We start from the raw sequence: 16,069 nt of genomic DNA on the forward strand, positions 1-16,069 counted from the left end.
TATGAACAAGTAAAATTCTTTATTTAAAGTATAGTTCTCTTGAGGGAAAAATTCTTTTTCTTTAAAGCACATTTAAAAGTATTCTTTATTCACTTCCTATATTTCCATTTCACAAGTAACAAAACTAGAAGGCTATTTCTCTTTACACATTTTCCTCTTAGCAAAAAAATCCCATGGTGCTATAAAACTGATTTTAATCATTATCAGGCCTAACTTTGTCTCTGTTGGTGACATAACTGCAAAAATGAATCATATAATTTTTGTCTTACCAATTATATACTGTTAGCTGACAAAAATAAAGTCTGACATGGGATAGTTGTCATCTATGTAGCTACAGATGATCATGCCTTTTTCATTTAAGATTATCTGAATTTATGAAATATAATTAAAAGATCCAGTCCCAAAGACTCAGTAATCTTTTTTCTTCTGAAGACTTATTTAGCCCAAAGACAAAGTGACCCGTGCTTATAATTCAGCCAGCAAGTATAAATACCGTTAAGAGCACTGACAGACTTTGTGCCTTTTTCATTATAAGACTTCACATTCTGAACACAGGTATGCTTTAGTTTAAATAAACATTAATCTTTAATCTTGAATTCTGAGGACACAATCACAAAATAAAATCATAGTTGTTTTTTTTCTGTTACTATGATCCAGTATATTAATTCCTCCATATTAAACCTACCTTTCCAGAAAGTATTTGCAAAAACCCAAAATAAAACTACTTTTAACACTCATGTTTGAAAGCATTTCACAATATTACATCTAAGTTGCATAGGAGACCCCAGTGATCACTAGGAAATCTACCACAGTCCAGTTTTTCTAACCCAAGAAGGTCCAAACTTCGGGGAATAATGTGTCCCTCTTCTGCTGCTGCTCTGAAAAATATCCGATCAAAACGAAACTTACAAGTAGCAGCTATTCCAAGATTAGAGTTCATTTGTGTATCCCATGTATACTGGCAATGCTTGGGATTACCCAAAAACTCCCAGACATCCAAAATGTTGTTGGGTAAACCACCACATTTAGTAACCTGAAAAGAAAAAGAATGCTCTATAAGATTTACATCCCATTTTCCCCTCTAATTTGAAAAGGTGTCTTTGCTATTACCATGTCTAAGTGCAACACTTCCAGTCAGAATGAGAAGTTATTAATGTACAAATTCAAAATAACTAGATACATTATAAGAATTATGCTGCACGGTAATAAGTAGATAATATAATAAGACAGCCAGGGAGGCTTAGTATTTGTCCCTTCTCTTCTGCCATGGTTTCCTACCTTTGGGTGTCAGATAAAACTCAGAAAGCTCAATATCCATGGCCTGTTACTGTTCTTACTAGTTTGTAAAAAAATGAATTCAAGTGAAAAAGGCGGCAAAACTAGTCTACAAATTTAGAAGTGTAGCATTTATAAGATCCAGTAATGTCAATTACCCTCACGGTTTTATTTGAAATTTACTAACAATATTAATTCATACTTCTCCATTCACACTCCAGGATTAAAAGAAATTGTGTGTGTGATGAAATATATATAACATAAAATTTATCATTTTACCCAATTTTTAAGTGTATAGTGCTGTGGCATTAAGTACATTCACACTGTTGTGCAACCATCACCACCATCCACCTCCAGAGACTTTTCATCTTCCCCAATTGAAACTGTGTCCACTAAGCACTAATTTAACCATCCCCTTATACCCCAGTCCCTGGCAACCACCATTCTACTTTGCCTCTATGAATCAGACTAAGTTAGGAAATTCACATAAGAGGAATCATATATTCTCCTTTTCTGAATGGCTTCATTCACTTAGCACATGTATAAGATCATCCATGTTGTAACTTGTCAAAAGTCCCTTCCTTTTTAAGACTAAATAATATTCCACTGTATGTACATACCACACTTTGTCTATTCAGCTGTCAATGACACTTGGGTTGCTTCCACCTTTTGGCTACTGTGAATAATACTGCTGTGAACACCCATGGGTATACAAGTATTAGGTAATTAAGTATGAAATGCCTGATTCCCTTAAGTGCTAAGTTAGACAGTTGATAATCTCTTGACATTTCACTTTGATACTTCTTGTTTTATGTTTATTGTGAAGGTACATCTTCATTCTTTCAGTTTGGCTTGTGATTATCTTTCAATTTTTTTTTTTTGAGACAGAGTCTCACTTTGTTGCCCAGGCTAGAGTGAGTGCCATGGCGTCAGCCTGGCTCACAGCAACCTCAATCTCTGGGGCTCAGCGATCCTACTGCCTCAGCCTCCCGAGTAGCTGGGACTACAGGCATGCGCCACCATGCCCGGCTAATTTTTTGTACATATATTTTTAGTTGGTCAATTAATTTCTTTCTATTTTTGGTAGAGAAGGGGTCTCCCTCAGGCTGGTTTCAAACTCCTGACCTTGAGCAATCCACCTGCCTTGGCCTCCCAAAGTGCTAGGATTATAGGTGTGAGCCACTGCGCCCAGCCTCAAATTCTTTTTACAGCAATTTTTGTGAAACCATGGAGAAGTCAAAAATGCATGTTATTTTCAAATATGAATTCCATCATGGAACCAATGCAGCACAGAACCAATGTTAATATATCAACAAAGTATTTGGGAAGGATGTGGCTTTTGAATGTATAGTAGTACATTGATGGTTTAAGAAGTTCCCCTCTGGTGGTTTTAATCTTAAAAATGAGCCTCATGGGCAACCTAAGACCAAGGTGGATGATGATGAATTGAAAGCTGTCGTAGAAGTGAATCCATCTCAACCTACACGTGAATTAGCAGCAAGATTTGACATTACTATTCCAATAATATTGGAACACTTGAAACAAATCACAAAGGTAAAGAAGCTGGATAGATGGGTTCTGCATGAATTAAATGAGTGCCAAAAGATAAACTGTCTTGAAGCTGCCCTTTCTTTCCTGTCACAACATAAAGGCTAACCATTTCTACTCCATATTATTATGTGTAATGAAAAATGGATTCTTTGACCATCGCAAGTGTTTAGCACAATAGTTGGATAGAGATGAAGCACTGAGGCCGTTCAAGGTGGCTCACGCCTGTAACCCTAGCACTCTGGGAGGCAGAGGCAGGTGGATTGCTCGAGGTCAGGAGTTCGAAACCAGCCTGAGCAAGAGCGAGACCCCGTCTCTACTATAAATAGAAAGAAATTAATTGGCCAACTAAAAATATATACAAAAAATTAGCCAGGCATGGTGGCGCATGCCTGTAGTCCCAGCTACTCGGGAGGCTGAGGCAGGAGGATTGCTTGAGCCCAGGAGTTTGAGGTTGCCGTGAGCTAGGCTGATGCCAAGGCACTCACTCTAGCCTGAGCAACAAAGCAAGACTGTCTCAAAAAAAAAAAAAAAAAAAAAAAAAAAAAAAGATGAAGCACCGAAACACAGTCCAAAACTGAATATTCATGAAAAAACGCTAATGGTATCTGTTTGGTGGTCCAGCACAGGTATTATACACTACAACTTCATGAAACCTGGTCAACTGATTATCTACTCAACCAACAGGATGAAATGAGGAGGATGCTTATAATTAAGCAGCCGAGTTTGGTCAACGGAGACAGGCCAATCCTCTTCCAAGACAATGCTTGACCACATGTCACACAAATAATGCTACTCAAACTACAGAGGCTGGACTTGGAAGCTATCTGTCATCCACTATATTCATCAGACCTTGTGCTAACTGACCACCATGTCTCTTCCAGGCTTTTCACTACTTCTTTTTTTTTTTTTTGAGACAGAGTCTCGCTTTGTTGTCCAGGCTAGAGTGAGTGCCGTGGCGTCAGCCTAGCTCACAGCAACCTCAAACTCCTGGGCTCAAGCAATCCTTCTGCCTCAGCCTCCCGAGTAGCTGGGACTACAGGCATGCGCCACCATGCCCGGCTAATTTTTTCTATATATATTAGCTGGCCAATTAATTTTCTTTCTATTTATAGTAGAGATGGGGTCTCGCTCTTGCTCAGGCTGGTTTTGAACTCCTGACCTCGGGCAATCTGCCCACCTCGGCCTCCCATAGTGCTAGGATTACAGGCGTGAGCCACCGCGCCCGGCCTTTTCACCACTTCTTACAAGGAAAAATATTCAATTCTCAACAAGCTGTGGAAAATGCCTTTTGCTATTTCATTGCCACTCACTCTCCAGGTTTCTCTGCTGCTGGCATAAACAAGCTACAATTAAGATGGCAAAACTGTGTTGATAGTTTTGGCACATACCAAAGGGTAGGGGAGGGGAAGGGAGGAAAGGAGAGAGAGAAAGGGAAAGAAAGAAAAGAAAACCTCAGAAAGAAGAATGTTAGGGGGCCAGTGCAGTGGCTCATGCCTATAATCCTATAATCCTAGCACTCTGGGAGGCCAAGGCAGGAAGATCCCTTAAGGCAAGACCAGCCTGAGCAAGAGCCTTGGATTTAAGCGACCCTTCCCACCTCAGCCTCCCAGTGTTAACGGATTACACTGCCCAGCTGCCCACAAACATTGAACTGACTTTGTCACTCACTTCTTGATCTCTTAAATTTGTATCTCCAGCAAATATAACTGTAGCTGACTCCGGAGCCTCTTGTATTTTCTTTAAGACAATTTTCAACTGATTCATTCGTTCCTTAGCATGCCCTCTGGTGCTCTCCAAATGGGAAGTCATAAGGCAAAGTTCATTTCCTGACACACTCACCTGCAACAAGATAAAGTCACTAAATCTTCAGGTCGTATATGGTAAGAGAAAAAAAAAAAATAGGAAAAAAAAAGAGTCATTAAAATTGACTACTGACTTGAACTTTGCTAACAAAATCAGACTGTTCCATCAACTGGTATATTATTAACTAAACTGAAATTGTATAGTCAACATTATTCCCATCCCTCTGGGTCAAAAGACGTATAAAGTGAAAACCCTGCCCCAAAGAAAACTGCTTAGCAAGCAAAACGTACCCCAGATGTCACCTCCACTGTGAGCCCTTCCCCAATGCCCCCAGGCCATCAGTGGCTCCCTCCTCTATACTCCAATAGCATGCTGGACAGACTGCTTTAAAGCCCCCTAGACTAAATTAAAAGCACAGTTATTTCCCTCCTACAAAGTTATAAGTCATTTGTAAGTAAATATGATTCTTACTGCTATATTACTAAGGGTCTGGCACATAAGTATTCAAAAAAATGTCAGTTAATAGAATGAATGAGAATCATTTACCATCTGCAGTTAAGACACCAAAAATATATTATCTGTCATTCATTATATATGTGCCTGCAGAATCAAATCCAATTCATTCATACTCAGCATTCATGCTCTTCTATAATCTGGATCCTACCTACTTCTCAACCTCCTGTTGAACTACCTTCTTAATGTCCTCTGCACTCAACTGAATAGAATGTTCATTCATACTAGTACATATACAACTCTTGCAATTTGCAAAAAAGTTTTCTCATGGTGATTTCTCCACCTAGACTCCTCTTAATGTCTACATCTTAGGTACTTTTCAGGGCCCAATTCAAATACCACTTCCTTCATGAAACCCTCACTAAACAATCTTGTTAAAAAGCATCTATCTCTCTTTTCTCTAAACTTCCATGGAACATCACTTACACCTCTCCATTGGTACTTATGCCTTTCCCGCATTTTAGTTACTATGTATACACTCTCCCTTACTAATCTATAAACTGTACGAGAGCAAGATCTATTTGATTCATTTTTGTAAGTCTCATACAGTACAACACAGTACACCATGTGTAGAGCAGAAAGCAAAAATATTACTTCAGAAAGTAAATGTGGAATGTTAGGAAACTCTCAAACATCCTTAGGAAAATATCTCATAGATTAAGAATTCTATTTTGGCCGGACGCGGTGGCTCACGCCTGTAATCCTAGCACTCTGGGAGGCCTAGGCGGGTGGATAGCTCGAGGTCAGGAGTTTGAAATCAGCCTGAGCAAGAGCGAGACCCCGCCACTACTATAAATAGAAAGAAATTAATTGGCCAACTAATATATAGAAAAAAAATTAGCCAGGCATGGTGGCACATGCCTGTAGTCCCAGCTACTTGGGAGGCTGAGGCAGCAGGATTGCTTGAGCCCAGGAGATTGAGGTTGCTGTGAGCGAGGCTGACGCCATGGCACTCACTCTAGCCTGGGCAACAAAGTGAGACTCTGTCTCAAAAAAAAAAAAAAAAAAAAAAAAAAGAATTCTATTTTTACAAGTCTGTCCCTATTTAAAATGTATGTAAAAACTTAACTTATAAGGTTCTTTAAGACTATTTAAAAGACTATATAAGTAAGGAGCAAAGTTTTCCCTGAAATCAATTTTTTTTATTTGCTATTGTATTTATTGACTTTAAAAAAATTTTTTTTTTTATTTCGGCATATTATGGGGGTACAGATTTCAAGGTTTCAATAAATGCCCTTTCCCCCCTCCCCCCTGAAATCAATGATTTAAAAACAGGACAACACGAAGAACTATTTAAATAGTCTATTCTTTTTTTAAAAAAAGTCAACTTTCAAAAATTACTTACATTCACACATAAAAGGTTTCTCATCATCTTGGTACTTGGAAAAGGAATAATCTCTTGGTTTTTTAATTTCACTCTGGATTTCTTCAACATTATAGCTGTGAAATAGCCTTCTTCATGACCTTCAAATGTTTGTGGAAAAGAATTTAGGCTGAGAAGCTCAAGGGTATTTTCAATTTACCACAAATTCCTGTCCTGAAGATTTTTATAACAAACAGGTAACAGATATTTAACGGATCTAAATCTTTAAATTATTATTTCTAAATAGCTCATGATGGCCAAGTCCACATATGTACCTGCTGCCTCCTAAATTTTAACTGGAAGCATGGAAGAAATATAAAAATAAAAATAAATGCACATACATGCCCCAAATAATTAACACTGCCAATATCAAATGAGATAATCTGAGAAACTTCTAAAAGACACAGAGTAGATGAGACTTAAAATGAAGCAAACTGCTATCCATTTACTTCTTATACTAAAGTGCAAGAAAAATGGCAGGGCGCGGTGGCTCACACCTGTAATCCTAGCACTCTGGGAGGCCCAGGCAGGCGGATTGCTCGAGGTCAGGAGTTCGAAACCACCCTGAGCAAGATTGAGACCCCGTCTCTACTATAAATAGAAAGAAATTAATTGACCAACTAATATATATAGAAAAAATTAGCCGGGCATGGTGGCACATGCCTGTAGTCCCAGCTACTGGGGAGGCTGAGGCAGTAGGATTGCTTGTGCCCAGGAGTATGAGGTTGCTGTGAGCTAGGCTGACAGCACAGCACTCACTGTAGCCTGGGCAACAAAGTGAGACCCTATCTCAAAAACAAAACAAAAATACAAACAAAAAACCCCAAAAAATAAAGTACAAGAAAAATTATAGTAAATGAATAAAAATTGAAAGATATAAACCTGCAAGAAGAGGATGGGAACACAGGGGCAGATGAAAGTTTCCCAGTTTTTCAGAAAATAGAAAGCAGATGGAGAAGTGGCAACTGGTTTATCAGACCAGAGGGAAACCATGTGAGTGACTGTAGCAGAGAACCAGACAGGATGCAGATTTGTTCTACCTAAGCCTGGAAACTCTTAGTACTAGAACACAAAAGTACCACCAAAGGTAAGGTGCTGAGCTAGGAACAAGAGGGTCACTTCAAGGTCTAGATATGCGGTTAAACATGTCCCAGGTGCCTTCCCCACTCCTCACAGCCAACTGATCACCCCACTATTAATAGAGATTAGAAGTTTATACAGAAACTGAATTTTGGAGGCTCTATATAGTCATCAGCCTCTGGGAGGAGTGTGTGTTAGGGGAGGGCTGATAGGGGAATGGGTTGAGGTATAGGATCGAAAATAGGGATTAAGTGAAAGCATACCTAACTCAGCTCCCTTCCAGCTTCCAGCAGGTAGTCAAAACAAGCACACCATCTCCAAACCCAACACCCAGAAGACAGAAAGCTAAAGAATTATTTTGAGAGAAACTCAATGGCCTCAGATTAAAGGCATCTATATTCTGACACACTGATAATTGGAGGTCTCCCCTGGTGAACAAGCAGTTTGCTCCACAATCCCTCCCTCATCCAGCTCTGATAAGGCACACTACTAGCCTTGCTCAGAAATACTAAGCTATAAGCAACTTTTTAGCCTGGTGTTTAAATGTCAAGAGCCAAGAATCCCTACACATTTAAAAAACAGGTCTAAAATGACATGACAGTCACTAATATGACATAACATAACCAGAAGAAACAAAAAGAAGAAAATGAAAACAATGCAGAGAAAGAGATTAAAACCTAAAACAAAAACAAAAAAATACTATATCCAAAACCATGAAAAGTATGCCATAAAAAAGACATTCGGGCCGGGCGCGGTGGCTCACGCCTGTAATCCTAGCTCTCTGGGAGGCCGAGGCGGGCGGATTGCTCGAGGTCAGGAGTTCGAAACCAGCCTGAGCAAGAGCGAGACCCCGTCTCTACTATAAATAGAAAGAAACTAATTGGCCAACTAATATATATAGAAAAAATTAGCCGGGCATGGTGGCACATGCCTGTAGTCCCAGCTACTTGGGAGGCTGAGACAGAAGGATCGCTTGAGCCCAGGAGTTTGAGGTTGCTGTGAGCTAGGCTTACGCCACGGCACTCACTCTAGCCTAGGCAACAAAGCAAGACTCTGTCTCAAAAAAAAAAAAAAAAAAAAAAAGACATTCGATGGACAGGAAGCCCCGGAAATTAAAATAATATCTACAAGTCAAAACAGTTGTCAAAAAAGTGGAACAGATACTCAAAGTGATGGGGAAATAAGAGAAAGATATGAAAAAAAATTTTTTTTCTTGAGACAGAGTCTCACCCTGTTGCCTGGCGCCAGCCTAGCAACCTCAAACCCCTGGGCTCAATTGATCCTCCTGCCTCAGCCTCCCAAGTAGTCCCCTCCTGGGAAAACAGGTGCATACCATGCCTGGCTAATTTTTTCTATTTTCAGTAAAGATGAGGTCTCGCTCTTATTCAAGCTGGTCTCCAACTCCTGAGCTCAATCGATCCTCCCATCTCAGCCTCCCAGAGTGCTAGGATTATAGGCATGCGCCACCACGCCTAAACAAGATATGAAAAATTAAAGGATCAACCCAGGAGGTACACCATTTAACAGAAGGATTTCAGAAAAAGGAGAAGAGTAAAGAAATTATAATGAAGGGAGGGATAGAGGAAGGAGAGAGGGGGAAAGAGAAGTGAAGAAGGGCAAAGGAAGAGAAAAGAATGAAAAAAGGGAGGGGAAGAGTGAGAAGGGAATGGAAGGGTGTAGAGAGAGGAAAGCAGTGAGGAAGGAGAGGGAGGGAGAGAAAAGGATTTTTCAGAACCAAGGTTTTCCAAATATTCAGATTAAAAGACCTCGACCAAGCATTCAGCACAATAAATTTTTCAAAAGACCCAAAGAACACAAGGGTTAAAAAGACCTGCAATGCTTCTAGAGAGTAGGGAAAAAGAACAGGAATTAGAACGGCATCAGCCTTGTTATCATCAATAATGGAAACTAGAAGACACTGAAGCAATACCTTCAAAATTCTGAGGAAAAATGACGTAATACCTATCTATAAATCTATGCCCAAACTATCATCTATGAGGCTAAAATACAGGTATTCTCAAGTATGCCAGGATTCAAAAACGTCACTACCTACAAATTTCTTCTCAGAAAGTAATCAGAGAATGTGCTCCAAGAAAGTGAGGAAGTAAACAAAGGAGGAGGAAAGCATGGGATTCAGAACATAAGAAAGCCAAAAAGACTCCCCAAAGAGAATGCAGAAAAGTAGTCCTACAAAGAGACTGAGAGAGAACCCTCTCTTTGGCAATTCTGGATTAAAGAGTGTATCAAAATTGGCCGGGCGCGGTGGCTCACGCCTGTAATCCTAGCACTTTGGGAGGCCGAGGCGGGCGGATCGCTCAAGGTCAGGAGTTCAAAACCAGCCTGAGCGAGACCCTGTCTCTACCAAAAAAGTAGAAAGAAACTAATTGACCAACTGAAAAAATATATACAAAAAAAAAAAAAAAATTAGCCGGGCATGGTGGCGCATGCCTGTAGTCCCAGCTACTCGGGAGGCTGAGGCAGTAGGATCGCTGAGCCCAGGAGATTGAGGTTGCTGTGAGCCAGGCTGACGCCATGGCACTCACTCTAGCCTGGGCAACAAGTGAGACTCTGTCTCAAAAAAAAAAAAAAAAAAAGAGTGTATCAAAATTAAAATCACACATTATATGAAAGTGAAAGACAAATAAAAACACTATATAGTTGGCCTTTGAATAATAGGAGTTTGAAATGCATGGGTCCCCTTAAGTAGTTGGCCCTCTGTAGCCACCAAATGGGGATGGAAAATACTACCTTTGCAGGATGTGAAACCCAAAGACATGGAGGGCCTACTTTTCCTATACACAGTTTCTGCAGGGCTAACTGAGGGACTTGAGTAAGTGTGGATTTGGGTATCAGTGTGGTGGTGGGGGGCGGGAGGTGCTTATGGAACCAATCCCCCATAGCTATAGAGGAACAACTGTATATGCAAATCATGAGACATAGCCAAAGCAGTACTTTAAATGTACTTAGCAAAAACAAAATAGATGGAAAACCAAAAAATTAATTTACCCAGGGCAAAAACCTAGAAAAAGAACAACAAAATAAATTAAAAAGGAATGAATATAAAATAAAAAGGAATGTTTTTTGAAAAAAACATAACCACAATGTGATTATCACACTTAAAACTTTTAACAACTGAATTTCACCAAAAAGTTAGTGTCTCAAATTTTAGTAAAATTTCTAAAAAAAATCATCCATTTCAAACATTTTCAAACTTATTAACATTAAGCTATATAAAATATTCTCCTATAATTCTTTTAGTATCCTATGTCTTATTTTTCTCAAAACTTATTTATTTGTGCTTTTTTTCCACTATGTTCTAACAGACTAACTTTGATTTATCTCTTTCACTGATCTGTTTTTCAAAGAAAAAGACAAGTTAAATAACAGTAAAATTGTTACCTGTAATAATCTCATAATTACTTGCTCTCTTCTTTAGGTACCTGTAATATGGGGGAATAACTTCCTGTAGAAATATCACATCGGGGCTGTACCTAATTAAAAACATCAATTTATGATAAACACCATGTATACCATTTCATTTTCAGCTACCTAGATGAAGGAAGTCCCATGACATAAAAAAACACAAAGCTATTACCTTCTCAAGCACCTAATATTCAATGTTTACACTGATCTTTGATAACTATAAAATGACAAAGATCTGTGCAATTTAACACATAGCACTGTAACAATCATATTTTTAAAAACTGGAATGACTGACAAAAGGAACCACTATATTGAGAGGCTACAAAGGTCCTACACTCTTAACAGATGCTTTCAATGTTATCTCTTTTGATCCTCCTCTTGAGGCAATTATTATTCACAATAAAGAATACTGAGCTCCAGAGAACTTAAGTGGTTTGCCCAAGGTCACAGAGACCAACAAATTTTTTTAGTAATTTAAATTTCACAGTAGTAATTATATACAAAGTTTAATAAGAAAACAGTAGTAGAAGCCTTCTAACAAAAATTGAGTATTCCGTCTCCACCCCAGCCAGAAATCCTGCTCTCAGAGGCAATTATCTCATTTCTTCTTTCAGATGCTTCTTCTCAGAGCTGGACTTTCAACTCAGGTCTAATTCTAAAGCCCATAACCTTGAACTGATACTTTGTAGATACATAAGACACATTTCTATGATACTATTAAACAGAAGTGGCCAGCGTAGTGGCTCACGCCTGTAATCCTAGCACTCTGGGAGGCTGAGGCAAGAGGATTGCTCAAGGTCAGGAGTTCAAAACCAGCCTGAGCAAGAGTGAGACCCGTCTCTACTATAAATAGAAAAATTAATTGGCCAACTAATATATATAGAAAAAATTAGCCGGGCATGGTGGCGCATGCCTGTAGTCCCAGCTACTCGGGAGAGCCACGGCTCTCACTCTAGCCTGGGCAACAAAGTGAGACTCTGTCTCAAAAAAACCCAGAAGTGATGATACTTACAAAGTTAAGTAGGAACACACCCCTCGAGCCCTCTCTTGCAGATTGTTTAGATCCAATCCATCAATATTCCAAGTAATAAAAGAGAACATGCTGCCATCTTCTTGCTCAGCATTTTCAGATGAGTTGACTTTAGAACTAGTGGAATCAGTTGTTTCTTCATTGGTTAGGTCAACACTGGCAAAATCAAAATAAAATACAACCTTGCAAATATCTATAAATTAATACTGAATGATTATTTTGTACTTACAGCCTTCATTTTACCAATAATCTTTTTAAGTATCTCCCTATAAGAGCAAAAGTTATATGACTGAGGAAAAACAGATTTTTACTGTGCTATCTAAATGTTTGCTTACACAGATATAGCCAATGCAATATCCTTCAACAACATGTATCACTAAAATAATTTTACAACTATGACCCCAAATTAGACTGAGAAACATAAGATTTGCAAATGTATAAATCATATTTGACATAAGATCTCATTGTGGCAGACAAACAATGGCTGCAAATTCTTTGCTACTCCCCTCTTTGCGTGGTGAAGCCTAATACCCCTACCTCTGAAACTGGGCCTTAGTAACTCGATTAAAATAGTGGAAGGGATATTTTGGGACTTCTGAGGCTTCGTCATAAGAAAACTTGCAGATTCCATTCAGGCTTTTTAGAACATTCTCTCCAGGAACTGCCATATAAGAAGCCCAACTACCAGCCGAGTGTGGTGGTTCATGCCTGTAATCCTAGCTCTCTGGGAGGCCCAGGTGAGTGGATGGCTCAAGGTCAGGAGTTCGAGACCAGCCTGAGCAAGAGTGAGACCCCATCTCTACTAAAAATAGAAAGAAATTAATTGGACAACTAAAAATATATAGAAAAAATTATCTGGGCATGGTGGCGCATGCCTGTAGTCCCAGATACTCGGGAGGCTGAGGCAGAAGGATTGTTTGAGCCCTGGAGTCTGAGGTTGCTGTGAGCTAGGTTGACGCCACGGCACTCTAGCCTAGGCAACAGAATGAGACTCTGTCTCAAAAATAAAATAAAATAAAATAAATAAATAAAAAAGAAGCCTAACTACCCCGACACTGCCATGCTGAAGTGGCATGTATGTGCTCCAGTCCACAGAACTACCTGATCTGGCCCCAGGCATGTGAGTGGAGGAATAAACATTACTGAAAGTTGACAGCCAAACATTTATAAACTATAAATTTTAAAAATAAGTTTTTGTGTTTATAACTTTAATAAATTCAAATGCCAATATTTTACTTTTTATTTTGAAATATTTTCAGACTTTCAGAACTACAAAGACAGTAATTTCTATACACCAGAATCTCCAAATGTTAACATTTTACTTAATATTTACTTGCTTTGTTCTTTTTATTCTGAAACATTTGCTTAAAATGAGGACATGCTTACACATAGTCATGTGTCACTTATGTTCCCAGAAAGGCATTGTTAGGCAATTTTGTCACTGTGTGAACATTACAGAATTTATACAAACCTAGATGGTACAGCCTACTACACACTTAAGATATATGGTATAGGCCAGGTGCGGTGACTCACACCTGTAATCCTAGTACTCTGGGAGGCCGAGGCGGGTGGATTGCTCGAGGTCGGGAGTTCGAAATCATCCTGAGCAAGAGCAAGACCCCATCTCTACTATAAATAGAAAAGAAATTAATTGGCCAACTAATATATATAGAAAAAATTAGCCAGGCATGATGGCACATGCCTGTAGTCCCAGCTACTCAGGAGGCGGAGGCAGTAGGATTGTGTGAGCCCAGGAATTTGAGGTTGCTGTGAGCTAGGCTGATGCCACGGCACTCTAGCCTGGGCAACAAAGGGAGACTCCGTCTCAAAAAATAAATATATAAAAAATATATAGTATAGCCTATTGCTCGTAGGCTACAAAGCTGTACGGTATGTTACTGTACTGAACGCTGTAGGCAACTGAAACACAATGGTTAATTATTTGTGTATTTAAACATATCTAAACATAGAAAAGGTGTAGTAAAAATACGGTATTCATATCATGGAGCCACCACTGTAGAGTCAGTTCATCATTGACCAAAATGCTATTCTGCAGTACATGACTGTATACCCTAGTAGGATTATGAAAAGTAAAGAGATCATAATATTACCTAATTTAAAGACCTAGTCAAATTTTGCCGATTATGCCACTAGTACCCTAATCCAGGATCACATGTTGCATTTAGAAGGCAGGTCTCTTTTAATCTCCTTTAATTTGGAACAGTTCTTCAGTCTTTGTCTCTCATGGCCTTGACATTTTTGAAGATTTACTTTATAGGATGTCCTTCAGTTTGGGTTTGTCTGATGTTTTCTTATGATTCAAGTTATGCATTTTTTGGCAGGAATAGCACAGAAGAAAAGTATGTTCTTCTTAGCGCATCATATAAGGAGGCAATTGATATGGATCTGTCCCAATACTGGTGATATTTACTTTGATCACTTGGTTAAAGTGTTATCAACCAGGTTTCACCACTGCAAAGTTAAGATTTTCCCCATGGATATTTTGTGGGTAGGTGCTTTGTGATTATGTAAAATATGATGCTTCTCATTGAACTGCCAATAGTTTTAGTATCCATTAAAATAATTATTGCCTGATAATAATTATTACTATAGCAATTCCAAAATGTTAATTTTCTAATTCCTCATACCTTCTGCATTTAGTAGCTGGAATTCTACTGTAAAGAAAAACATTCCTTTCTCTCCTGAAGAACAGTATTTATATTAATATGGATTCTTATTTTATTCTATAGATTATAACCTGCTCCTATCAATTATCCTGTTGCTTGAATTATATGAGATTTGATGAGAGATGAGGGTAGGTAGCTTTTAAGCTGGTTCTTGAGTCCTTCTGGCATATCCCCAACATTTTCTGGGTACCTCCTTACTTTCTGGCACCACAGATATTCCAGGCTCATCTTAAACGTTACTTGCCACTGCTCTAGAGTCAATCATTTCTAAGGAAGCCCTTGTTCCTTTTAGTAAAGAATGGTATTTAGAAGTCATGATCTAGGTGGTAGATGAAATTAATGCCAATTTTGAAGCAAAAAATAAATCTTTTGAGTCACCTTTTTCCATTTAAAAAAAAAAAACTTCAAGAGCATCAAAAAACTTATGTTTAAGTGTAAGACTTTCCTTTGTGAATTTTATCCTCCCCCAAAATTCTTTCTCATTCAACAATCAGTTAATATCATACATCTTTTTTTCAAGGTCTTACCATCAAAGAAAACATGCCGGCGAGGTGTGGTGGCTCATGCCTATAATCCTAACATTCTGGGAGGCCAAGGTGGGAGGATCGCTCAAGGTCAGGAGTTTGAAACAAGCCTGAGAAAGAGCGAGACCCATCTCTACTAAAAACAGAAAGAAATTAATTGGCCAACTAAAAAAAACATACAGAAAAGATTAGCCAGGCATGGTGGTGTATGCCTGTGGTCCCAGCTACTCGGGAGGCTGAAGCAGAAGGATCGCTTAAGCCCAGGAGTTTGAGGTTGCTGTGAGCTAGGCTGATGCCATGGCACTCTAGCCCGAGCAACAGAGTGAGACTCTGTCTTAAAAAAAAACAAAGAAAAAGCCAAATGATTACAGAGCCTGATCAAAGATGTTATTTCTTTCCTTTTTATTGAAAGCATTAAAAGCAGAAAGGATTATTAGCTCTTTATTCTGTTAAATTTGTTCTTTCACAAATTGCACTTTAAACACATATATATTATTATTATTTTTTTTTCAGACAGAGTCTCACTTTGTTGCCCAGTCTAGAGTGCCATGGCGTTAGCCTAACTCACAGCACCCTCAAACTCCTGGGCTCAAGCAATCCTGCTGCCTCAGCCTCCCAAGTAGCTGGGACTACAGGCATGTACCACCATGCCCAGGTAATTTTTTATATATATATATTAGTTGGCCAATTAATTTCTTTCTATTTTTATAGTAGAGACGGGGTCTCGCTCTTGGTCAGGCTGGTTTTGAACTCCTGACCTTGAGCGATCCACCCGCCTCGGCCTCCCATAGTGCTAGGATTACAGGCGTGAGCCACCACG

At 39.0% G+C, this 16,069-nt stretch overlaps 1 protein-coding gene across 3 annotated transcripts in view; it reads right to left on the bottom strand.

The window, feature by feature from the left end:
• The window catches only part of TDP2 (tyrosyl-DNA phosphodiesterase 2), a 20,703-nt gene continuing 4,634 nt past the window's right edge, over positions 1-16,069 (bottom strand). The window contains exons 3-7 of one of the 3 annotated variants that reach the window (XM_012741351.2): positions 12,021-12,194; positions 10,985-11,025; positions 6,488-6,606; positions 4,495-4,665; positions 1-1,033 (exon numbers count right to left, since the gene is read on the bottom strand). In XM_012741351.2, coding sequence (XP_012596805.1) covers positions 752-1,033; positions 4,495-4,665; positions 6,488-6,606; positions 10,985-11,025; positions 12,021-12,194 — 787 coding nt within the window. In that variant the 3' untranslated portion in view covers positions 1-751. Of the gene's footprint in view, positions 1,034-4,494; positions 4,666-6,487; positions 6,607-10,984; positions 11,077-12,020; positions 12,195-16,069 lie in introns of all 3 variants that reach the window. The other 2 variants (XM_012741350.2, XM_012741352.2) reach the window with 2 other exon arrangements.

This window comes from Microcebus murinus, chromosome 15, assembly GCF_040939455.1.
Source record: "Microcebus murinus isolate Inina chromosome 15, M.murinus_Inina_mat1.0, whole genome shotgun sequence".
Classification (NCBI taxonomy): domain Eukaryota; kingdom Metazoa; phylum Chordata; class Mammalia; order Primates; family Cheirogaleidae; genus Microcebus; species Microcebus murinus.